Below are 26261 nucleotides of genomic sequence, written 5' to 3' on the forward strand. Positions count from 1 at the left end.
TTTTAAAAAATGTCCTAAAATGTGCGTTTTATTCCATATCATTATACAACGTTTACGTACAGGCATACTTTTAAAACTGCTCAACAGGTGTGTAAAATAAAGTGAGGCAAATACCAATTTATAAATTCCCCCCAACTCCACACAAATAAAATACATTTTAAAACAATCTACCAAATTTATACTTTCTCCTCAATTTACTGAATCTTTCATTTCAACATGAAAAATACAATGGAATGGATACTCAAGTTGAAATGCTGACCTACACATTTGTAATGAGCTGCTAGTATACAAGTTAAAAACCAAAGTCTTAAATATTGTATGTGGCTTACAAATCCTTGGTTTTATTGAATTAGCACAGCTCAATAAAACTCAGATCAAATAAATTACCGTGCTGGACAAACTTCTGAATTGTACAATTATCAAACAAAAGATCACAGCAGTACCTTTTGTTCAAAGTAGCACCAGTCCACACCTGATTTGTCTCTCCAGCATTAACTGTCTTGTTAAATATACAGCTGGCACTAGAGGTGGGATTCTTTCTGCTACAGCAAGGATTCCTGGACAGACTAAGCATACTGATGTTGCTGAACTCTCTACAAAGTGTAGGCAACATTATATTGGGAAATGGCACATTGAAACCGTAATAGAATAGTTCAACCTGCATATGGCTTGCCCATTTTGGTGTTTCCCTGACCCCTGCCCGGCATTTAGCGGATGTTCCTGTGACTGTGGTGAAACTAAAATAAAAACACGTTTAAGGGGTTTCATGGCAAGCAGGTGTAAAAACAAAGAAATATATATGTGGTCACAGCTAAGGAGGTTTTCACATGTTGTTTAACTCCAGTAAAGTTTGATCCAGCATCTGATGCATACTAAGGTTTTCTTCTTTGGCATGCGCCACTTTCTCTGTTATGGGATTAGAAAATCAAAATGTGAATAGCAGCTCTTCGGACACATCGATTTTCTATACATGAAGGCATGCAATCATCCTTTATAATGGAGGGATTTATTATGATAAGAAATGTGCATGCTCATAAATACCAATGTTCCCAGCCAAGACAACTAGGGAATGGTCCAAACTAACAAAATGAATCGCAAGTGATGCAAGTTTTGAACTGTTCTGCAGCTGTATTTGTTAAAAACAACACATTTGCCCGAAAAGAGGAGAGATTTTGTAAGGTCTAGAAACCATGTGCTGTGGGAATGGGGAGGTTTAAACATTTTTTGAATGAATAGGGCAACAATAAATGACAGAATTTGTTAATCTGTATTCTATGCAGTTCCACACTTTGAAGTTGCATTATAATTCAGAACTTGCAGAGAAATGAGAACAAAAGAACCAAAAACTGAAATTATATCAGCTGCTAAATAAAATAACAGTTTCATTGGCAGTTAGTAGTTTTATGTTGCATGCACACTTTTTTATAGAACAGTCATTTAACACTCTTACGTGATACAGTATGTGAGCACAATGTTCTGGAGCCATATGCTACCAGAATCCAATAAAAGTGACTTTATTCTGATGCAAGTATACCTCTAAACTGACCAGGTATTTCCACCAGGAGTTCCTATTTTGGGGCTGCTTTTATTCAAATACTAGCCAATTTTATTGTAACTCAAAACAGTGCATTAAATTTCCAGATACAAAACAGCTGGGAATATATTTATTTTGGTTTTGAAAGCTGATTCTTAGCTAACGTTTTTCTTCCCCTAGTTACCAGTGACATCAGCTAAAAAGGAATATGCTCTCTCTACAAAGGGGGTTTTTAAAATATCATTAGCTAACTACTGTAACTGGTACTGAAGTGGAAAGAAACTGATATGACAGTGGCATACAAAGAATTTGTGGCTGCTCCAAGATATTATGGAGCTTTGTCAGAAGGGTTGCTTCTTCCACTTGCACTTTTTTCCCCAAGAGTGAATTGAGAATTTCATCCATTAATTTACAGCAGTTATAATATCTTGGAAATCAATTTACAGGTTTCTTGCATATTTCTACCTTGCTCATTCATTCTTGAGGAACTGCAGAGTAAGATTGTTTAGACACAACTAAGTTTATTCACGCTAAAGTTTAATCCTCATTCAGTGCCAGCTTTAGTTCATTAGTTAGGCGACTGTTTTGCTCAAGTTGCTGGTAGAGTTGGTCTGTACAGTCAGCAAGCAGGTTAGAAGAAAAAGAGAGGCAGAATGAACAAAGATTAGACAGAGAAACAGGTGAGCAAGAGTTAATAAAGAAACTAGTCACACCACGGACAGTAACTAGTTACACATTGAGAGAAATTCTTTACCTTAGGAATCCCTTTACATTTCTAGTTCTCTGATGACTAAATACCTACTCCAAAGCTCAAGAAACAGCTTACAACCTATAAAGGACTTCTCTAAGACCCCCTTTCTGGAGTAGGCTTGTGAGTCAGGAAAACAGAAAGAAAAATGGGAGAACTGCTATGGTATTCCCAATGACGCCACATGAAACACATTATAAACTTCCTAGCTTGAATTCACACACACGAGCAATGTACATAGGGTTTACTTGTTTTATGAATGCCATGACTCCTAGCAAATGCAGAAGAGGTGGCAGAATCATACTCAATATTAGCAAACTAAAAGCAATAGTATAATCAGCCTTCACTGCAGAAGAAATGCACTAGTTTAGTCAACAGCATACTATTTCTTGGTTCAATCCAACTCCAATGAAATCACTGGTGCTTTTCCACTGAGCCCCCCATTCGATTTTTACCATTGAGTTTGACAGGAATTTGCTCAAGCCCTAAATGCTGCACTGTATGTTCCCATTATTGCGCCATTTGGTTGTTGAAATGGTACTTAAGGAAGAGAACGTGTATTTCTCAGCTATTGAGATAAGGAGGTTTTGAGGCCTTTAAACTAAATTTTTTTTAAAAAAAATCACAAGTGCCCCTGTGACAGCTTTCACAAAAGATACCTTTCAAATTATAGCTGAAATGATAGCATGCAAATTCACAGATGAATGCGTTGCTTGAGTATGGCAAACTACTAAAGGACTGCCAACAGAGTTCATTTCAAGACTGGACAAAACATCCACAGTAACCGCATTTAGACACTAAATCTAGAAAGGACTAGTCCATGAAGTTGCATTCGGTTCCCCCCCCCCCGCGATAGCTTAGCTGTGAATTCTGAGACAGGTCTACACAGGTTTCTGAACATCCTTACTCCACAACTTATTCAACTGTGGGGAACCATCCATTTTGCTTCTTTTACCCTTCCTGATAACAGCAACTGTAGTGCTGTTCCTCTAGAAGGTAGCTGTCCAGTACCACCCAATGTGGGCAAGGTCGTGCAATGAATTCGTTTGTAGGATGCACTTGTGTAATGAGTGGCAATCACCAATTGCTCCTGAGAACCCAGACTCCACTGACCAGAAGAATAAGATCAGAGGATATACTGGAACACAGGTCTTCCACTGCTACTGGACTGCTTCAATTTCCCTCTTTTACTTTCTCTTTTCCACTTCCATGTTATATATTAAACACACTTGGAAACAGTTTCCAAACCTAGATGTAGCTAAGCTTCCATTTCGAATGCCAAAATGTATTTAGCGCTTATACAAACAATACTGTGTTACCATTTGAATGAAAACCTGAATGTTTACCTGTGTCAATCAAAACTAAAGTTATATAAATCACTGAGGCAAGGATTCCCAATGTTTCTGTGTGCCCAAATTGAGACTAGTTCTAAAGTAACTAGTCACACTTGGAAATTTTGATCTTGTGCTTAATTTACTAACTCTTAAATGTATACATAAAGAGGGAAAAAGCCATGTTTGGGGTAACTTGATACCTATTGGATTTAAATTAGAGAAAGAAAAGAAAGAAAAATCACTGGCAAGGCCACAGTCAAATTTTAAAATAAATATGTTTATAATCTGGACAATCTTCACAATCATAGCAATTATCTGGTTAGACTCTACTGAAGTTACAAAAAATAAACCCGTTGTGTTCTCTCTATAGCTGCTTCTAGTGCATTTCTAATAAGCAGTAATCCAGGTGTACTGATCTGACAAGATGGCATGAGCTGAAGTTATTAAAAGAAGGGAGGGTGTAATTTCCAATTCTATTTAAAAAACGGGGCAAGTGAGGGGGTTATTCCCAAATGTGAAGAAGCAGTGGGAGGTGGGGCAGGGGGAGGTTGACGGAACCACTTTCAAGCCTCATGGAAAACTGCAACCAAAGGCAGGTTTCAAAAATATAAATGAAAAAGCTCTACATGAGGTTACTTGATGGTGTCTTTTAAACTGGAACGAGACATAGCCAAATTGAAGAGTTACTGTTCTACAACTTTAAAATGACTACCCTCAAAATTCAACCTCAAATATATTGACCAGAGCTTATTAATGTTTCAAGCTTTAGAACTTCAGCAACAAAATCCAATGAAAGAAATAATTAGTAGTCAATTCAGTTTAAATTGATATTCACTTTAATGTAAAGCTATTAGAAAAAAAGGACTTTTTCCATTGTGAAGGAAATGAAGTTCAAATAGTTACAATGAACGTAAGTCCCCCTGAAGCAGCATTAAGGTTTAGTTGTACATTTCAGCAGGAGAGCAAAAAAGGTCAATATTTAGTGTTTTGTATTTAAAAGGAACACTGTCAGGTCAATCTTAACCCATTTAGGTTTTGCCAGATAAAATTTTATAAAACCTGAGATCAATGGAAACATTTTAATTATACATGAAAACAGTTTCACTCTAAGTCCTAATGACAAGATTTTTTTTTGTTTGTATTTAAAACATTCCCCTGAAGTCTCAAACTTGCAGCTTTGTGCTAGGGCAGTCTGTGAAACTGACTAAAGGTGAAAGTGAAACTTGTATTTTCATCTCCCCAGTGAAATGTAAACAGTAAACTAACAGCATCTATGGTGATAGATTAATCAATTTTAAAATTCTACAACCTAAGTTGTTGTTAATGAACACAGATAAGGACATTTGATTATCTTATTTTGAGAAAAAAATGATTTTTCACCTGACACTATCCTTTTAAAAGTTCTTTTACTAGAAGTTAAACAACAAATACATTTATATAAAGCAGGAAGTCTTCCACATCAAGACTTCAAGCTGTAGGAAATTTTGGACTCTCTAGAAAAACACAACTGTGAAGAACTTAAGGGCCAAATTGTTCTCTCAGCTGTGTTCCCATGACCGAGTGACCCCAGTGGGAGCCATGTCCTTGCAGATTTTGGCCCAACAATAAGAATCTAAAAAACTCATTAAGTCTAAGAAATAGTCATATCATCTGAATTTTAATTTGAGAGAAAATGAGGACTGCATTACAAAAGCAACCAATTTAAGATAGCCAAGAGTAGCATTATCATGCCACAGACTGGTATTTTTCATTTTGCAATTTTGCATTGTTGATATTCTGACAAGATTGTTGCTGGGATTGGGGGCTGGAGGGAGGAAGGGGTGGTGAACAAAGAAAAGAAAAGAAAATCAAAACTAAATCCTTAATGGCAAAAAAATAGCAGATTTTTAATTTTATTAATAGTTGAAATGATTATTTAAATAAATAAAAGGCAAAGGAATAGCAAAAGGGATATGGACACAGTGGGATGTTTATTTTACACTGAAAGAAGTAGAGTTTCTGTACAATAGAAGGCATGAAGACAGCAATGTCCTGAGACAGGATGCTAAAAGGAAAGAATCAAGGTAAGCTGGAGGACAGGACAATGAACCCGTGAAACATCCAAGAGCTTGAAAAGGTGGCTTATCCAGCTTGATGAAGATATCTTTGGAGAGGTGAAGCAAAGAAATTTATCTGCATGAAGATAAAAGGTGGGAAATAAAAGTGGCATAATGGAAAGAACTCAAAACACAGCAGCAATAGCACAGGATACCAAGATGCATGCGCCAAGATGACTACTAGTGAAATATCACACCACACTTCTTGTTGGAATGCCTTCATTTAAATATATATATGGATAAATGAATTTAGAGTTGAGAGTCAATTCCTGATTATCTTTCCATTTGTTAAACTCCATTTATGAAAAGTTACCTATAATTAAAAGTCAATTACAGAAAGGCAATTATAGTTACAAAATCTTTAAAGCCTCAGATTTTAAGCCTATTTTCAAATTGGAAATCTCTCAAAGTTATGCTATAATTATTAGTAAGAAGATTTTGAAGCTCTTATAGTCTTACAAACTGTTTATAAAGATGTTAGTGTGATAAATCACTGTGTGGAATTATATTTCTGAGTTTAGAATCAAAACATACAAAACAGATAATATTAGACCACAACCAAAAAGTTCCAACACTTGGAAGTTAGGACAAAAAAATATCGTAGTTTGTATATTTAGGGATTTTTTTTTAAAAAAAAGCAGGGAGAAAAAATGTAAAACCTTCAATACATGCAAAAAACATTGGTGGCTCTAACCAAAGGCTAAAGCTTACTAAAAATGTGTTGAGCTCTGAAATTGAAGTGTAGAGGTTGAAAGTACCATCTATACGTAGGTATGCTTTAGACATAGGTGTGCTTTAGACAGAGCCACAAGTGTTCAGGTTTTCTGATTTCAGTTTTAAAAAATTAGTGCACACAAGAGTTATCAGAATGGGGAGGGAAGAAAGAAGGTAAAGGTTTCAGCATAGTTGACTTCTGTTCAATATCTTTAAAGCATGCAAGAAAATTCAGTCTGCTTGAAACAACACTGTATCACCAAACAAAACATTGGCTGGTTATACCCTATGTATCTTGCAATTTTACCACTTTTTCTGCTCAAAGTAAAAACTCCAGCCTTTTTACGAAAAGCCAATACTCCATATTTCTGCCTTTTCTCTCAAACTACTGTCTTTCACCGCCAGCAAATGTGTAAAGATTTATTTTTCAAACTCTACAGAAACAACCCACATCCCAACAGCTGTCACTTCTATTTTAAAAAATGATATTAAAGTATTTGTTCTTAGTGATGACAGCTGAAATTTTGAGAGCAGTCTAGGAAATTTGGATACACAGCTTCCATTAAAATTGAAAATTTTACTTTGAAAATTTCAACCTACTATCTTTGCCAGAGGTAATCATTATGATAGAATTAAAACATTCTATGTAGAAAATACTCTCTGTATGGCATGTAACAAGGATCTTATCTTTTGGCAACTCCAAAATGATAAGCATTCTAGAAATGCTAGAACAGAAGTGAACTCAAAGGGGAATGTAAAAGCACAACCAAAGGGAAATGATCCAGATAAATGCAAGGGAAAGAGGGTTCACAGATACAAAATAAAAGGGTAAAAGGGAATTGACTAAGCTAGCCGTGCAAAGTTGTCATGACATTTACCAGGCCAGGCACAATATTTGTCCACCCTTTAGCATGATGAAGAGAATACTCATGATGCTTTAACACCCAATCAATGTATTCCTTCCCCTAAAGAGTGAGCAAGTATAATTTTGCAAGGCTGCAACTGAACAATCACGAGGGTAGAGAAGCAGGTACAGGCACAGGAATGGAGGACATTTACATGGAAGTCATATCATTGAGAGCGTGGTCCAGCTCCTCACTGATTGCTTTGTACTTCAGTTTCTGAGAATATAACTCATCTAACATTCACCAGGGAAGGCAGAGGTGAAAGGAAATGGAGAATGATCATGTGATGGAAAGTGAAGGTGGAGGCAGGGAGACACCATCCGGAAACAGCATCAAAAAACGGGAACAGTGCACAGAAGGAAGTGGCGTGGCAGGCAGAGAACAAAACAAATAATACACAAATTAGGAAGGAATACAAATGGTGAACAATTTTATGTGAAAAGTCAATTAAAATTACTGCATCATCAGCAAGCCAAGCTAAGATATAGATAAAGCTAAAGAAAATAAAGTGTTGCAAGGAAAAAATAATTTCCATTTAAACTGTATTTAACTTCCATTACACAAGTTATCAAGACACATGTAATGAGCTACAAGCCAGTGGCAGAGGGAAAAGGTTTGAAAATGGTGCTTAGGGAGAACCAGGTATCTCACTTCTACCTTTAAAAGATCTTTTGGGTTTTGTATGATACCATACCCTCAGGCTTTCCCAGAGCTTTAGTTCTTCCCAAGCATCTCCATTTTCTTTTCTCTCTCTCTCTCTCTTTTTTTTTTTTTTTTTTTACTGAGAAAGTAACCATAAATTCTCACAGTCAGTTGGTTCTTTTGTAACCTTTATAGACCTCTTGCACAAGTCAGCTTCCTCTATCAAGCAATTAAGCTTCTTACAATATTAAACTTAAAGTGAACACAATTTTAGGGGTAAACCTCACATAGCTCAACCTTTCATTACAAACCACTACTGAATTCTATTCTCTAGGTAAAAGGGCAGTTTGCTGCAATTCAGATAGATTTATCAGAGTCCTAAAAGCAAACTTTGTGGAGTTAAATATGCTGTACTCCTGAATGTGTATACAATCTATTAACTTGGCTGAAAAATAGCAACTGTTCTATGCCACAAAATAGTTGCCATGACCTGCACTTATCTCAGTCATAAATTAAATTAACTTGATATTCCTAATTATACCAAACAACATACTAACTCGTTACTGATATTTTAAAGTAATTCAACTAGGATATTAATATCATTTACCAACTGATCATTTTCCTTATCTGAATATCCAAGTAGAAGAATTTAAAGCAAAAAAAGTCTTAGAATATCAAAGAACAAGAAACAGACAAGAGCAAAACACTGTCCAGCTAAAAAGTTTAATTAAGTGAGTAATAAATTTGAATTGGAAAACACTTCATTTAATTTAGGGTCTATCCTGCCCATTTTAGTTATGTAAGTAGTCCCACTTATTTGCATGGAATAAAGATTTGTTGGACTGGGCACTAGGTGAACTCACAGGTGAATATCAGCCTTGTATTCTGTAGGAAATGTGAAAAACAAAGCACGGTCATACCTTCTAAGTCGTCAATGCTCTTCTCCAGCTTGGTTACTGACCTCTCAGCAAATTCAGCACGGGTCTCAGCCTGGAGTTAAAAAGGCATGCAAAGTTAAAAACCATACAAACAATATTAGGAAACTGTCACGGCATTTACAAATACAAAGGCAACAATGAGTGTGAGGAAAAAAATTCTGTAGAATGACAAGATAATAGGAAATACAGCAGAACCTTAAAGATACTAACACCTGGGGAACGGGGGTTTGTTTGTAACTCTGAAATGTTTGTAATTTTGAACAAAACATTATGGTTGTTCTTTCAAAAGTTTAAAATTGAACATTGACATACAACTTTGAAACTTTACCATAAAGAAGAAAAACGCTGCTTTTCACAGTTGTAGCGTAAATGAAACAAGCACAGAAACCGTTTCCTTATCTTGTCAAATCTTTTATTTTCAACTTTATTTCTGAGTACTGTACTACCCCTTTACTCTCATACCCCCTGCAGTCAGTGTCTTCCGGCTGAGGCTGGGCGAGATCTCTGCAAAGCTGGCACCTGGCACTAAGGAATCTGGCAACACTGCCTGGTTTGTAAGCAGCTCCCTGCCCTATTCCTGTTTCTTGCCTGTGGGCTGAGCTGGGTGGGCCTGCCCTGCACCCTTAGCGCTATGAACCTCAGCCCTCGGCTGTCTCTGCCCAGGGCTCACCCTGCTCTGTGCACTGCCTGCTGCATTCCAGAAGCAGCACGTGGCAGGGAGTGGCCACCAGCCCGCTGCCAGCACCCCTCCCCTCCCCTGCCCCTTGCACTCCTAGAGGGGCTGGCAGGACCCAGGAGCACAGCCATGGCAAAGCTTGAACCGCATCAGTGCGCACGTAGTGCAGGCTGTGGCCCTTTAAAACTCCCCCGGAGCACAGCTTGCCGACAGCAGCTCAGACTCCAGCTCCTCATGCTCCAGGCCAGGCTCTGGCTGTAACAGCAGCAGCCCCCATCCTAGTACCGGCAGCTTCCAGGCGGCAGCATCATCATCGGCAGCTTGGGCTGCGGCAGCTTCTTTCCCAGGCTGGGACTGAGCTTGCAAGCTTGACCCCTCCTGGTGGCGGGGTTGCGGTGTGTGAAAACAGCGTCCCCCTCCTGGCAGGGTGGGGAGGTGAAACAGCACCCATGGCTTACAGGAAAGCAGCGCAGACCCAGGCTGCTTCTGCTCTGCCTGCTCGGGCTGGCAGCAGGGGCTCACAGCCGTGCCCATAAACCTCAGCGTCTTCACCTCCTACCTGTAAGCAGCTGCCCCTCACATAGCGAGTGGGGACAGGAAGCCCTGATGTGCTTATCTTTAAGATGCAATACAGGCAAAGTACAGTATTTGCTTTCTTCCCCCCCCTCTGCCGCTGCCTGATTTGGCTGACTGGCCAGTCTGTAACTCTGATGTTTGTATCTTTGAGGTTCTACTGCAGGCGTAAAATCACAAGCATCCTCCGATATTGTCTCATGCTTTATAGCTCTAATGCTGGCACCTAACATTATGCTATTTTTCACACTGAGTTTATTGTACATTAATCAGAGCAGTATCATAAGATACATTAATACAGAATTGTTCTAATTTTACCTCCTTCAGTTTGTCAGTCAGGATCTTGATCTCCTCTTCATACTTGTCTTCCTTCTGTGAGTACTGTAATTAGAAAGAGCATCGAAGATGTCAGACCAAATATTCTGTATATGAAAATACAACATATATGACAATCTCACAAGTAATGATAACCATATACTTGCTCTACTATGGATGTACTTTAGTTTATCATTCAAGACATAATGGTCTTGCTCTCATTTATTACAAGGGCCAAATTTTGCTCTAAGTTGCAGAGTGGTAACTCAAGGCAGAATTTGGTCTTATAATTTTAAGATGGGAGGGCAAGTTGGAAAAAATGAAATACTTTAGCACAGAAATTGCATTTTATATCTATACATATAAAGTTTTATGTAACTGGGGAATAATTAATGTCATGTATATTTAATTATTGTTTGTATATTTGAATTAATGTCAGATATCTGACAGTGGCCAGATAGTATCCAAGTAACAAGTCCAAATATTTCCATTTACCAAAAGCCCTACTGAAACACAGTGTAAACATTTAAAGACAGTGTATAAAAATCCAGGCCACTGGGGTTATAAGACTCTAGCCTACCTTCTCAGCCTGAGCCTCCAGCGACTTCAGGTTGTTGGTCACAGTTTTCAACTCCTCTTCAAGCTCAGCACATTTGCTATTATTTTGGAACGGAGGCAGGAAAGGGGGCAGGTGGGAGATCAGTCAAGCAAAAGAAACAGGAAAAAAAAAGGGGGGAGAAAGATTGAGAAAAATGAAAACTGAATTACAGAGCAAAAGAATAGCCTAAAAAGCAGCTGAATCCATCACAGATTGAAAGCGATTCATTACAATGCCAGAATCATCTTTAACAAACAAAAACAAACCCTATTGCAAACAAGTCACCTACAGCATCGGGCTTACTTGGAAGTATTGATAGACCCTTTAAATGTGAGATAGTTCAGCTTCTTTTTGGCTGCCAAAGATCAGTTGTAAAGGTTAAATAAATAAATAAAATTAAAAAAAGATCAAAGAAAGCCATCAAAGCAAGATGCAAAGAGAGTAAAGAGTGCAGTGAAGGTTCATTCGTCATTACTGAGTGAACTAACGGGCTATGAAAGCTCAAAGACTTGCGTTGCAGTTAAACCTAAAAACTGTATATTAGTATCAGTACCTTATCCTCTGCAGCCATTAATGCTTTCAAGGTTTGATCCATTATTCTTAATTGTTCTTCCAGCTGTCGGACTTGGCTGTTAGTGAACACATGAAACGCACAAAAGCCATTCACAAAATCAGTGTGCAGGTAGGGCATGCAGTGACAAAACACTCACACACACGCACACGCACACCTACATGTTTACTTTGGTGTTTAACATTTATCTCAATCGTTACAGTAAATGAGCAAACCATAGCTTTGAGCTGAACACAAAGAAGTGTACTGCCAACATCTCATGCAAGTACAGCCACCGTCTTGCAGCACCTCACACACCTCCCCAGGGAAGACACAGCACTTACCCTTCTGAGAGCTCAGCACGTTCCTCGGCACGCTCCAGATCGCTCTCAATGATCACCAGCTTACGAGCCACCTAGAGGAAGGCACATCAACCAACCAAAACAAACACACACACATTACTGCACGCTATATGCTAGTACAGCCAAAGGCTATGATAACGTCTCTCACTATAACTAAGGGCATGTCTTCCCTCAGCGGAACTGGAGACCCGCTCAATTGATCTGGAAATTGACTGAATAAATCCACGCCCAGAAAAAGATTAACGCTGCATGAATTTAGGAAGTCGACGGGAGATATGCATTACTTTACGTAGCTTGCATACTTCCCGTCAACTGCTGCCGAATTTCGCCGCAAGTGTAGACCACGCCTAAGTACAGGGACAATGCACTTCTCTCTCAATCACTGATTCAAGGAAAACGAATTGGTTCCTGACTGAACTAAACCCTGGTTACTCATATGGGCCCAACTGCATCGCCTGGCCTGGTTTTTCACGTCCCCTACTCCCATTCACCAACATGACAGTTTAAAATTAAGTTTTTCTTTTTACAGCCTCTCTGAAGACAGCAGTGATCCTTCGCTCAGCCATTTTGGAGCAACCATAGGTGGGGCACCAGCATCATGGTATGCAATGTCAGGATATCTCAGACCAGGATGATGAATAGGCCAAGATGTGTTTACTCCTGTCTGTGCTATTATTGTCCGTTTTTACCTACTGGGCAGCCAAGAGTCTGCCATTTTATCCAGTGCTGTTCTTGCAGTGGGCTACTCTCTGCTAAGGAGAGCACAGATTTCCACTCAGACTGTGCAGTGGAATCTCAGTATGGATCAGATCTCCAGCAGACAAACCCCGGTCCTGCCTCTAGAGGCACTCAGGAGCCTGTTTCTCATATCAGTCCTTCGTGGGAACAGCGCCGCTCTCTTATTAACGGAGATGCTCGTGACCTTGTGTACTTGTAAGCCAAACAAAAGAGAAAAGCTGTAGCCAAAGCCTATAAGGCCTCAGCTCTTCGATTTGCTCTCAGGAACTGACCTCTTCGTACTTGCGGTCAGCCTCCTCAGCAATGTGCTTGGCCTCTTTAAGCTGGATCTCCTGGATTTCCATTTTTTCTTCATCCTTCTGGGCTCTGTTCTCAATGACCTTCATTCCTCTGAAAGACAGGCATAACAGGAAATACTAGATTTAGTGCTTCCCAGTTTATCTCCAACCCCTACACCATTTTGAGCGCATCTGTCTATGACAGAAGACTGAGATGGATGCAACACGTCAGAGACGTCATTTTATTTTGCAGTATGTTAGGCAAAACTTCCCAGGTCTAGTCCGGGTTCCCTGTGCACTTTCACTTAGGAGATTGAGAAGAAACTGATGGTGTCTGACTTAAACAAAAGTGGTTCATTATGCTGCTTGCGCAACTCAGCATTGCATGGACGTTTGCAATCAGCAACCTGACCACATTTTTTTTTCAATTCAGTGAAAGCGCTCTCTCACCCAAAGGTGAATGACAAAAGGGACTTACTTTTGATGTCCTAAGAAAGCGACTAAGGACAACTCTCAACTCTACTCTCTGGCACTGCATGTTCAAATCCCTGCGGGGCATTTTTCTGACAGAGTTCTTTGTGATCTACTGTATCTGGATCTTAGAACCTAAAGTCCTCTCTGAACCACACAAACAAAACACTCAGCATTCTTGCAATAACCGGGATTTGCCCCAGTGCACCAAGCCAAAGTTCCTTTCCCTAACGTTCTGCAGTGTGCTGTGTCTGTCAAATGCTTCCCACCTCAAAAGGTGGCTGCATCATCAGTAATGGTGTAGAGTGAGTCTGAAAAACATTTAGTGACCTTTCTGGATCAAAGGCACCATTATGAGTATTAAATATAATTTGTACAAGTCCACAGGTGGGATTTTCAAAGACACTTAAGTCCTATGGGATTTGGGCTCTTAACTCATCTAAATACTTCTGAAAATCCTACCTCAAATCTCTATCTGGACCAACTGTTTCTCTCCCCTTCCTTCACCCACGAAAGCACAAAACTGCATTAATGCACAAACCATATGAACAGGCAGAGCAGCAGTCTCTTTACAGACTCGCTAGTCTCTGGGTGCGCTTTTCAGTTGGATGCTCAGGAGAGATGCTGTCTACAGTCTGCCATCAGAAGACTGAGTGTGCAACACCACCACAGAACGCCTGGCCAAGGATACAAGAGTTTTGGAGTTGGATTCATCTGGATCTCTCAAGAGGTAGTACAACACAACAAAAGACAAAGCACCAAGTCTAATGGTCATAGGGTATTTGTAAAGCGTTATCTCAGAACCTGACATATAAGCAAGGACTAAAGCCTGCATGTTTAACATGTCCCTCCAGACAAATTGTAACTGACTGAAGTTAACACATATGAAGGCACAGAAGATTACATGCAGCCACAACATAGAGAGAGGTGGTTTAATTTATTTCTATCCACTCCACATCTTGACAGTACTTGGCTTGTCACAGACATAGCTTGCTGCTCAATTGAGAGCCTGAATAAGGCCATACCCACCTTTCACTTTCATCTGCTGCCTTCTCGGCCTCCTCCAGTTTCTGCAGAGCTGTTGCCAAGCGCTCCTGAGCACGATCCAACTCTTCCTCAACCAGCTGGATACGTCTGTTCAGAGAGGCTACATCGCTCTCAGCCTAAGCAGAAACAGCGAAGAAAACGAATCCATAATATAACCTAAGAGTCTTCTCTTGTAAAGGACCATTCAGATCAGTGGTTCCCAACCTTTTTGACTCGAAGGCCACAGATACTATTTTTACAACCCTGAAGGGCCACCAGTCTCTGCTGCCTCCCTCCTCCTACAGCAAGGAAACCGTACGCATCCTGTAGCCCTGTGCGCTCCAGCTGGGTCCCTAGGCAGTGGCTCCCTTCTGCAGGCATGGAGATGGGAAATCAGTGCTCCCCTCCCTCTGGCTCCAGCAGAGACCTCAGTGCTTATGGACCCAGGGGGAGGGGAGCTGCGGGCCACTTTGAAAGACCCCGTGGGCCACTTTTGGTCCGTGGGCCATGGGTTGGGAACCACTGATTTGGATGGTATTAGAATGACAGTTGGGAGAATGTAGTAAAACAAAACACCAGTATAACTGATTAAAAGGCTAACGGGTTCCCCCCTCCCCCCCCCCCACACATATACACACACACACATACACAAACAGATGCACGCGCACACACACACACTCTCTCCTACTCCTTCATTAAATTGTGTAGTTATCTTATAAAGGAGGACAACTGATTGATCATCACTTTATATGAAGGACCTAAATCCTGTACAATGTGCCCTAAGAAACTCTCACATACTAAATAACATTCTTTGAGTAATGCTTATTTTTGGTGATTATTCAGCTTCCACATATCCTCAAATTACAGCAATGAGAATCGTTACCTAACCATTAAACAATGTCAAAGTTATGTTTTGCCTATTTTACCCCAGAACAACGTATCACGGGGTTATAAATGGTTTTAAATCCTATATCTTGAGTCTGCATGTGGGAACCTGCCCTGATTTTAACATCACAAGTTGTATGAACATTTCCTTGAGTTTAAAAAAGGTAGGAGTCAGCGGCTCCATGTACAGAGGAAACACACAAGAAGACAATACATGGGTGAGGGTATCCGCAAATATCCAGCTCACAGAGAGTGAGTAAAAAGAACATTAAAAAAACAAAACCAAAAGAAAACACAGAGTACTGGATACTAATGGGTGTTGCTCATGGGAGGGGATACAAGGCTGAAAAACAAGAGTCTATGTTACTTTCCACAAGAATCCTGGCCTCACCAACTCTCACAACACATTTGGATACATATTTAACAATACTATCTGCCTATTACCCTCAGCTTTGCTTTACTTGCATTAGATATTTGCTTAATCTTCTGTGTAACAGTCACACAAAGTCTATGTGCCTCTTATCTTTACAAGCTTTCACTTCTGACATTTTCCAAGCTACATTTGTTCTAGTCACAGAGTAAGTACTGTGACAGCATTTTATATACAACTCCCTCATTAAGCCTCTCTGTTTTTTCCCCGAAGGATATGAAGGGCAGTAGTGTTTAGAATAAAAGGTCACTATTTTAAAAGGAAAATTACTTCCAGGAATACAAATGACGACTTTTAATGTACTGAAAACATTTATTAACTTTGCTCTAACAAGAAAATGTGATTACGGGGCCTGCCATCAAATCTAATTGAAAATACACATTTCTTTCACAGCAAAGGTGCAAGTCAGTGCCTTGCTCCCCAATTAAAGGTTTTTAGGATCCCTCGTTTACAGCTACAACAACAACATTTGTATTATTGTAGTGCCCATGAATGCTAGTAATGAATGAGGATCCCATTGTGCTAAGTGTAAACGAGGATCGCTTACGTACTGGACAGCATCTATCTCCCTTTGATGCACAACCACCACTAGAATGAGAGAGAAGTATGCACACACAACAACAAGGGCACAAATCTGTCATCTATTTGAAATCAATGGGAGAATTGCCACTAGGACTACAAGATAGGGATATATAGTTATATTATTGGCCCTAAGTGTCTGTATTACCCCCAATTTTATTCTTTCCCTAGCCACAAACTGCAGGACTCAGAACTCTTATTTAAGGCCAGTGGTTTTATGAAAAGCACTTGGATACTTTTTCTTGAAAAGTACAACTTTTTATGGGGGAAGGGGCGTGCAAATGTTAGTCTTAAGAATACCCTGGGCAAGAGGCAATGTCACAAGTTAATAATTATGTTAAAAGTGTTCTTAATGTGATCAGAGCACACAACATACTTGGAAAACACAGGATGGTTAAAGTTCAAGTTCTTACTTCCTGTTCTACAAACAGTAACTCAGCAAGGGTTTACCAACTAGCCTTATAAGGCCCATGTTATTCTGCTGCACAGCAGGACTTATATGGTAAGGAAAGGAAAAAATTACTTATGACATTGAGGGGCACTCCCATGGCTAATAGATAAACACAACCTTTCGCACTGGTGCCAGAGCATTCACTTTATCCTGCATACTTTTACAATGAGAGATGACATGAATAATTTACTATTGTGTGTTAATTATTGGTCAGGGTAAAGAAGATTTTGTTTTCAGCTAGTCATATAACAGATTGGGGTGGAGTGCAAAATGTATTATCAAATGTGATCACTAACAAGGTGTAAAATGGGGAAGGAGGGGAGAGTAGAATGGAGAATCATTCGCTTTTTATTCTTTAAGAACATGGCAGCCAATGGTGCATGAAAATAACATTCCTGTTTAGTGTTCAAAAGTTGTAAGCGATTATATTGTTTGGCCAGGGCTTTAGCCTTTTTTATTGTTTGCATATCTGAACCTTGCACAAAAGAAAAAAATATTTATCTGGTCACATGCCATACAAGTCAAGCATTACACTATGGAAAGGGTCAGGTTCACACCTTAGATTGCTTGCTGCAGCTCACTCTCTGGGAAGAAAAATGGAGTCAGAATGCAGCTTCAGCGTGGAAACTCATGTCATATAGCAGAGCCACATATTTAGATGTGCCCGTCAGTTCTGTTTTCTCCATTTATCCACATCAATGCTGACTTCATTTTAAAGGAACTTAAAATATCATGCAAATAAATTCTGGAGAATTTCCATAATCTAAATAAAACATTCCAGGAAAGGAAGAAAACCTCTAACTTCCTTCTAACATACTAAGCCTTAGTGTCCTGTGGCAGAGATCTAATGACAACACTTGATCTAGTAGCTAAGACTGCCCCTATAGATCTGATCCTGCTTCCATTGAAGTCAGTGACAAAACTGCCACTGTTTTCAATAGTGTAAGATTAGGCCTTACCAATTTAGTAGCAAAACTAGTTATATATTTAAAATATTCCATAGTAAGCAAGCTATTATCTCAAATGGGGAAATCGGAGTTCTTTACGCCAGGGATCTTATTATTGTTCTCAAGTTCTTAGAAGAGCAATCCATGTTTAAGGATGCTTAAAATAGGAATATTAAATTAGCAAAACTATGACATGATCTGCCTCTAACTGGGAAAACAGTATGTGAAGTGACCTGTGAGAAGATGAAGTACTGTTACAAAATTCGAATGAACCATCACTGTTTTGTCTGGGGCCATCTGCAACCAATCAGGCAACATTCCACTTGCTGATGGATATCAGATAGCACGCATGTGCATTTTACTGCCTTGATTAGAACACACAAAATTCCAGGTTATAGGGAAAGGCCACTAGTGACACTACAACCAGTTTTTCTATTATAATGAAATAAATGAATGCTGATAACTTTGTTCTTTTATATTACTTTTCTAGAAACACTGAAGACACAAAACATCCCCGGGAGGTATATTTTTACTATACACTTTTTACACAAGTGAAAGTTTAGGTACAGAGATATTAAAAGAATTACCAAAGGTCAGTGGCAAATTGAAGAATAGAACTCGTAGTCGCTTGCTGTAACCGCTAGACAAACTATATCCCTAGACACATACTGAGTGATACTGCTTCTTTTTTTGTAATGTATTCCATATAAAAACCTAAGCAGAACAAATATTTTGGTAGGGAGTATCTTGTTTCCTACTTTTTATATCGAAGCCATTCACTGACCTTTAAACCATTTGCTAGCCTGAAAAAAAGTTTGTTCACTTTAGAGAGAGGAAGGAAGGTTAAGGCCCTACCCTGTTCCTTAGCAGGTCTAGGTTCACTTCCCTGTCCCTCAACAGACTTCCTGTGTGACCTTGGGCAAGTCACTTAGCCTCTCTGTGCCTCAGTTCCCCATCTAGACTATACAGAAAAGCTGGACACGCACAAGTCCATGGGCTGGATGCAATGCATCCAAGGGTGCTGAGGGAGTTGGCTGATGTGACTGCAGAGCCATTGGCCATTATCTTTGAAAACTCGTGGAGATTGGGGGAGATACCACGTGACTGGAAAAAAGGCAGATATAGTGCCCATCTTCTAAAAGGGAAGGAGGAGGAGCCGGAGAACTACAGACCAGTCAGCCTCACCTCAGTCCCTGGAAAAATCACAGAGCAGGTCCTCAAGGAATCCATTTTGAAGCACTTGGAAGAAAGGAAGGTGATTGGGAATAGTCATCATGGATTCACCACGGGCAAGTCATGCCTGACCAACCTGATTACTTCTATGATGAGATTATTGGCTCTGTGGATGCGGGGAAAGTGGTGACTTTAGCAAAGCTTTTGATACAGTCTTCCACAGTATTCTTGCCAGCAAGTTACAGAAGTATGGGTTGGATGAATGGATTACAAGGTGGATAGAAAGCTGGCTAGATCATTGGGCAGTTCAAGGTCTAGCTGGCAGCTGGTATCAAGCGGATTGCCCCGGGGTCGGTTGTGAGGCCATTTTGTTCAATATATTCATTAATGATCTGGAGGATGGGGTGGACTGCACCCTCAGCAAGTTTTTGATGACACTAAGCTAAGGGGAGTGGTAGATACACCAGAGAGTAGAGAGAGAATATAGAATAACCTAGACAAATTGGAGGATGGACTAAAAGAAATCTGATGAGGTTCAACAAGGACAAGTGCAGAATCCTGCACTTAGAACGAAAGAATCCCATGCACTGCTACAGACTGGGGACTGATGAGCTAGGCAGCAGTTCTGCAGAAAAGGACCTGGGGGTTACAGTGGACAAGAAGCTGGATATGAGTCAACAATGTGCCCTTGTTCCCAGAAAGCTAATGGAATATTGGGCTGCATTAGTAGAAGCACTGCCAGCAGATCGAGAAAAGTGATTATTCCCCTCTATTGGGAGTATTGTGGCCAGTTGTAGGCCCCTCACTTCAAGAAGAATGTGGACAAATTGGAGAGTCCAGCAGATGGCAATGAAAATGATTAGGGGACTGGAGCACAAGACTTATGAGGAGAGGCTGAGGGAACTGGGCTTGTTTAGTCTGCAAAAAAGAAGAAGGAGGAGGGATTTGATAGCAGCCTTCAATTACCTGAAGTGGGGTTCCAAGGAGGATGGAGCTAGGCTGTTCTCAGTGGTGGCAGATGACAGAACAAGGAGCAATGGTCCTCAAATTGCAGAGGGGAAGGTCTAGGTTGGATATTAGGAAAAACTTTTTCACTAGGAGAGTGGTGAAGCACTGGAATGGGTTACCTAGGGAGGTGGTGGAATCTCCATCCTTAGAGGTTTTTCAGGCCTGGCTTGACAAAAGCCTGACTGGGATGATTTAGTTGGGGTTGGTCCTGCTTTCAGCAGGGGGATGGACTAGATGACCTCGAGGTTCCTTCCATCCCTAATCTCCTATGAGTCTATGATTCTATGATCTGTAAAATGGGGATAACAACATTTCTCTACATCACAGGGGCATTCTGAGGATAAATACAGTAAAGATTGAGAGACACTCAGATATCAGGGCAAATACTTTAGACACACAGATTTGTATAGCATTTAGAGACACTGGCCAACTGCTCAAAATTGGCTGCCTAAAATTAAGCCCTCAGTTCACACTCACTTAAATAAAAGTAACCTGATTTTCAGAAGTACTGAGCACTTACCTCAATGGGAGATGTAGGTATCCAACAGTTCAGAAAATCAGGTCACTTATTTAGATGCCAAAATATGAACTTAGGAACTGACTGTAGGTACCCAAACTTGAACATTTTGTTCATTGTTCCTCAGCATGAACATTTATGCTAAACAACTTAGTCTACCTAAAATATCTTCAGAATCTTTTATTTTTAAACTAGTAGCCACAATTATCTAGTGCTTATCTGAAATCCAGACCATGTTTGCTAAAAACGACATTTGTCTTGAGGTGTTTGTGGGGGAGAACATTAAGCCTGATGCTACATTCGTCAGATTAAAAAAAACACACAGTGAAATGGCATTTAAAGTAACCATTTTGTTAGCGAAACCTGTCAATGAAGTCTGTAGGTGGTCTGGAAAAAGGGAGGCAACAATAAATCCTTCTGAAATGTGCAACTATTCCGATCGGAGCACTGTACATCAATGATCACAACTCTGAAAAACAGGCTATCCTCCTGGGAACCAGGGTGATCACAAACACTGGCACTGAGTTTCACAATGGAAGTGAGATCATGAAGCCTCATTAGGCCACTGAGCAGAACAAGGCCCACTGCAAAGAGCGGCTGGCCAGTGTAAAAATTATTGTCAAGGCAAAGGGAGCCCTCGCCTCGCCTGGAAAAGCAGCACAGAGCCGAATGAGAGGGTGGGGGAAGGGGAAGCACAGGGCAGCCTCCAGGTATAACTTAGTCTCGCCCCCCAGCTCTGAGATTTCTCTCTCCAGAGCGCTGCTGCTGAGCACAGCCCTTCCCCTAGGGCCCCCACACACCCCAGCGCACCCCAGCCCCTGCACAGGGAGCGAGCGAGAGGAAACCTGCCCCCGGTCCGGGAGGAGCAGCAGCAGGACTCTTCCCTGCCGTCCCTGGGTGTGTCCCCCGGCGGGGCAGGGCAGGGCAGGGCAGGGCAGAGGGACCGGGGCAAGCCGCGCGAGCAGCGCTGGGGGGCGGATGGCCCCGCGGAGAAGGCAGGGGCAGCCCTAGCCGGGCTCCGGTACCTGCTCTCGGAGAGCCCGCTCCTGGTCCAGCGCCCGCTGCAGGCTGCCCGCCTGCTCCTCGGCGCTGTCCGCCTGCTGCTGCAGGCTCCGGATCTTCCTCCGCACCGCCTCCAGCGAGCTCAGCCCGGCCATGGCCCCGCTCTGCCTCCGGCCCCGACCCGCCCGCCGCCGCCCCTCGTCCCTGCGCTGCTGCGGCTCGGCTCGGCCCCGCCTCGGCCCCGGAAGTTCCCCCCACCCCCGCCTCCTCCCGCCGCACCGCGCTCGGGGCTGCTGCCCCCCCGCCCGAGGCCAGGCAACGGGGCGGGACGCGGGATCCTAGACCGGCCGGTGCCGGGAACCCCCGGCTGGGCTCTGCAATGGGGGGGGATGGGACTAGGTGGGGGGATAAGAGGGGGACCCCGGCTGGGCTCTGCAACGGGGGGATGGGACCCACGGACCCCGGCTGGGCTGGGCTGTGCAATGGGGGAGGGAGGATGCAGGGGCCCAGGCTGGAGCTGGGCTCTGCACGGAGAGGCGGAGCTGCAGCTCTCACGCTCCCAGGCTGAGCCGTGCAATGGAGCTGGGGGAATGTGGCCCGGGTAGGGCGGCCGGCGCTGACTGACGCTGAACTGGCTGTCGGCTGGTGCGGGCTGCGGGGGCCGGGCCGGGCACAGAGCAATTCCGCAGGGCCGCTGGTGCGCAGCGCATCGCCGGGCCCTGCCTCCATCCACGCACGGGCGCTCCGGCGGGAGGCGGGGAGCGGCCAGGGGAGGGGAATAACCAGCCGGGCGCCGGCTGCGAGGGGCGGCAGCGCCACCTGCAGCCCACAGTGAGACCCATCGTCCCGCTGTGCAGGGGCGGTTCGCATCCGTTCCCCCGGGCGGGCGGGGGACCGGGACCGACCAGAGCAGAGCAGACGGGGTCGGTGGACGCGAGGAAGAGTTACCACCCAACGTGGGTAGACGGCAGGGAGGGGCGAGGAGCAGACTGGGCTTAGGGACCTTTTCTTCCCCCCCCCCTTCCACTCCCTCGCCCCAGTAAGGGAGACTCCCTAGGCGCAAGGCCCGGGTTAGCGGATTGAGTCACTCGGGAAGCTGGGCCGGCCCGGCCTGTGCCACGTGCTGGGATTTAAGGGACGGGGGCTGGAGCCCCCAGGTGACCCCAGGCGGGTTGGTGGCTCTGAGGAATTGATTTAAAGAGCGATCGAGTTTCCTAACCCTTTAAGGGGAGCCCACTCACCACAAGGAAGTCAGCCCCTCTCCCCCCCTCCCCGGGACAGATCTCTCTCCCCTGAAGCTTGGACCTGTGTGCGGTAGAAGGAGGAATACTCTAAATAAACGATTTGTGCCCCAGAGATACTCTACAGATCTGCTCCCCCCATCAGAGCCACTGCATACCCAAGGAAACAGCCTATTCCAGAACAGCTTTTCAAATTCTGCCTTTTGTCTTGACGAGAAACCAAGCCAGGCAGGCACCCTAGCTAACCTCTGCCTGAGCGGCTAGTGCCCATAAAGCTGCTCTTCTCCACACTCCTCCCAAAATGGTGCTTTTCAGTAAAGGGAAATGGCAGCATGGCTGCAGAGGGGAGAGGAGACTCTCTCTTTTCATGAAGGGACTCCAGTAACGTTACTCTCTCCAGCCTTCATCTTTAGGCAAGCTATTTCCAAATAGTTGGCATACTTTTCCTTATAAGGAATATCTCCCCTGGATCTATATGCGGCGCCTTTGAACAAGTTTAAATAAACGTCCTGCTGGAGAGCTGCCTCCCAGACTCTCATCCATTTAGCCTTATACAGCGAAAGACAGACATCTGATCCACATTATACACAATCTCTCTCTGGTACACACACACACACATTTTTAAGACTCTGACTCCATCTCAAACAAGACTGTACAGCTCGATTTCTATGCTGGGACTGAAACATTTTTTAAAAAGTAAACAGAAAAGTATTGTCTTCTTTCAACGCACAATTGGATCCTCTTTACATTTCACCTTCCAAAGTATTCTCCTTGCACTTACAATACTTTGCTTTATCATCAGCTCTAAAACTCCTTCCTAATTTTATTATTTTAAAAGATTCATTTGAAAAGCTGAGTTATGGGGGAAAGACATCAGTTTGGAAGAGTTGTGCATCACCTAACCCTATAATTCAGAGGTGAAATTCACTCATAGGGAATTGAATTAAACAGTGGCAGCCAGAGGGATCTGGACATAAAGCTGTAGAACTGCTAAACTTTTCTGTACTGCATGCATGGAACTATTTAATGCTGGTCAAGGAGCAGACAGGTGGATGGGATATGGGGTTTGGGTGGGGTGCAAACTCTGGTACTATACCATATAAAGCACTGAGCTATATATAACCATCAGCTTGCTCTCTGGATCTCTGTCCTACTGACTGCAGACCTAACAAGTATCATCTTCCAGGCTGATTTTCACATAGAAGGCTGTCTTATTCTTTGACAGGTGAATTATCTCAAGTATCTCCAGACATTAAAATCAAGGAGATGGCCTTCAACTCAAGAACCTCAACTGTAATGCTGTGTATACCTTAAAGACCCTGTACTAAGAGAAAAACAGCAGTCCTCTTCTTGGCCTATGAAACAATAGCTGCAACCAGCTCACTAATAAAAACATCTTTAAATTACTACAAATACTTTTCAGACACAGGAGAAATGGCCATTTTTTCCTTTCTCCCCCGCCCCCTTTTAATCATCTAAACAGACATCCCGTCCCTTACTTACAAGTTCTGTCTAGAGCGGTGGGGACACATGAAATGCATGTGTGCTGAGAGAGCAGAAATTCATGTCAGTGCCTTTGATGGTGCATGCCCTCATGCAAGGAGGTAGCGGGCTTTCACCTCTGGCCAGGAAACGCCCGGCCCCTGCAGCAAGCATGTCCCTGGGGCGCAGCCGGGCTGAAGCACAGGCCTGTCTCCTGTGCAGAGGGGAGTAGGGGTTGGGTGGGTGAGCAGAGAGGGTGTTAAGTGTGTCTATGGGGGGGCTTAACTTACATCTGCAGCCTTTTTCTCAGCCAGTTCCAGTTTTTCCTGGGCATCTTTCAGGGACTCGGAATATTTGTCCAGCTCATCCTCAGTGCCTTTCAACTTCTTTTGCAGAGCCACCAACTCGTCCTCCAGCTGCGAGATGGGTGGAAAGTGGTAGGGGACGGAGGGGGAAGGACGGGGTGTAGCAGGCAATGTGATCGTGCAAAGGAGAAGTGTGGGTGCAGAGGGACAGAGAAGGACAGACGGACAGAGAGAGAGAGAGAGAGAAAAGGAGAGAAAGAGTTAGATTCCCTTTTGCTCTTGGCAGAGGCACGATACCTTGGTGGCCTTCTCTTCTGCGGAGAAGAGGCTTTCCTCAGCCTTGTGCAGCTCCTCCAGCACTTCCTCTCTGGTATCCTCAGTCACTCGCACTTGCTTTTCCAATTGCACAATGTCCTCCTCAAACTAGGCGCACACAGAGGAAATACAATGCACACAGACACTTCTTTCTGGGTATTCCCCCCTTCCCTTCCCCAACCTCCCAGTAAACGCAATTTAAAAAAAGCTCCAAGTCCATGGCCTGGAAAGAGGAAAGGAAGGGGGGAACACAGCTGGACAGTTGCAAGGGAACACTTCTCGTTTCAGATACTTCACCTACAACAAAAGCAAGGAGTGTCCCCTAGCACCTGGAAGACTCTCCCATTTCTGCGGCCAGCCACACGCTTTGTTGGGCTGCGACCCACTTCGTCAGCTGCACACCAAGGGCACCGATCTGACCCAGTGGGCTGCAGCCCAGGAAAGCGTAGGGCCGCAGACATGTGCTGGTCTCTCAGGTGCTGCAGTGGTTTTTGCTGCGGACAGACGAAGAGGGCTACCCGGGCCGGCACGTCTCAGCCCCGCGGGGCAGAGGGAGCTGGGAGCCGCCGCCTAACCTGCCCTTCGTGCAGCCAGGCAGACTTTTACACTTGATTCCCGGCTCGCTTCTAAAACATCCGCCCCCTCCCGACACAAGCACAGCGGGGAGAGGGCCTTTGAAGTCCCTCTGGGCCCCTTGCCCCCGCCCCACATCCCTCGGGGGGCTGGGGCAGTTCCCGGGGGTGACGAGCCGGTCCTGTCTCGTTACTGGGGCGGGGCGGGCAATTCCAGCCCGCAGAGTCCGACCCGTCGCCCGCCCACGAGGAGAACAGCTGGAAAAAGGCCCGCGGGCTCCCGGCGAGCCCGGCTAGCGCCCGCGGGGGGTGCAGACCTGCTTGCTCCGGTCCTCCGCCGCCTTCTTGTCCGCCTCGGCTTGCTCGGCTCTGTCCAGCGCGTTCTCCTTGTCCAGCTTCAGCATCTGCATCTTCTTCTTGATGGCATCCATGGCGGCGGCGGGCTAGGCGCGGGCCGGGCGGCTACACACAGGCAGGAGAGACCGGGCGGAGCACGGGACGGGACGGGACGGGACGGGCGGCGGCGGCTCTGTGCGGCTGGGCTGAGCCGGGCTGCAGATATGTACTTTCCACGGGGGCTGCCTGCATTCCTCAAGACACCATCCAATACTTTTTTGGAGAGGGCTTTCCTCCGCCCGCCCCGCCCGGTCCCTGCCCCCTTTCCCCGGCTCGCTCCCCGCTCCGCTTTCCCATTCGCTGCCGCCCGCCCTTTGACCAGGGATATGACTATATATGGGTTCGGCTGGGCGCGGGCGGGACGGGACGGGACGGGCCAGGCCAGGGCCGGGATTTGTGCCGGAGTACGCAGGACGGGACGTCGGGTGCCGGCCCTGGCACTCTCGGGGGAGGGCGGGTC

The 26261-nt window shown here is 43.8% G+C and overlaps 1 protein-coding gene across 16 annotated transcripts; it reads right to left on the reverse strand.

Annotated features, from left to right (window-relative positions):
• On the reverse strand, window positions 1-25966 carry TPM1 (tropomyosin 1). 16 transcript variants are annotated; one of them, XM_067534569.1, is made up of 10 exons: window positions 25723-25941; window positions 24504-24629; window positions 14502-14635; window positions 12996-13113; window positions 11968-12038; window positions 11627-11702; window positions 10479-10541; window positions 8894-8963; window positions 7486-7564; window positions 5568-5788 (listed from the first exon to the last, which is right to left on the reverse strand). In XM_067534569.1, exons 1-10 carry the CDS (start codon window positions 25834-25836, stop codon window positions 5785-5787), a joined length of 855 nt encoding a protein of 284 aa, XP_067390670.1. In that variant the 5' UTR covers window positions 25837-25941; the 3' UTR covers window positions 5568-5784. The 16 variants fall into 16 exon arrangements, with proteins under 16 accessions (XP_067390672.1, XP_067390671.1, XP_067390676.1 ...); XM_067534568.1 differs by lacking the exon at window positions 11627-11702 and adding an exon at window positions 11056-11131 and having other exon boundaries at window positions 25723-25932; XM_067534571.1 differs by lacking the exons at window positions 5568-5788; window positions 7486-7564 and adding an exon at window positions 1-906 and having other exon boundaries at window positions 25723-25963.
• Window positions 25967-26261: the final 295 nt, after the last annotated feature.

Source organism: Emydura macquarii, unplaced genomic scaffold (genome assembly GCF_026122565.2).
Source record: "Emydura macquarii macquarii isolate MOO-44397 ecotype Brisbane River unplaced genomic scaffold, CSIRO-AGI_Emac_v2 contig_3451, whole genome shotgun sequence".
In the NCBI taxonomy this organism is placed as follows: Eukaryota; Metazoa; Chordata; order Testudines; family Chelidae; genus Emydura; species Emydura macquarii.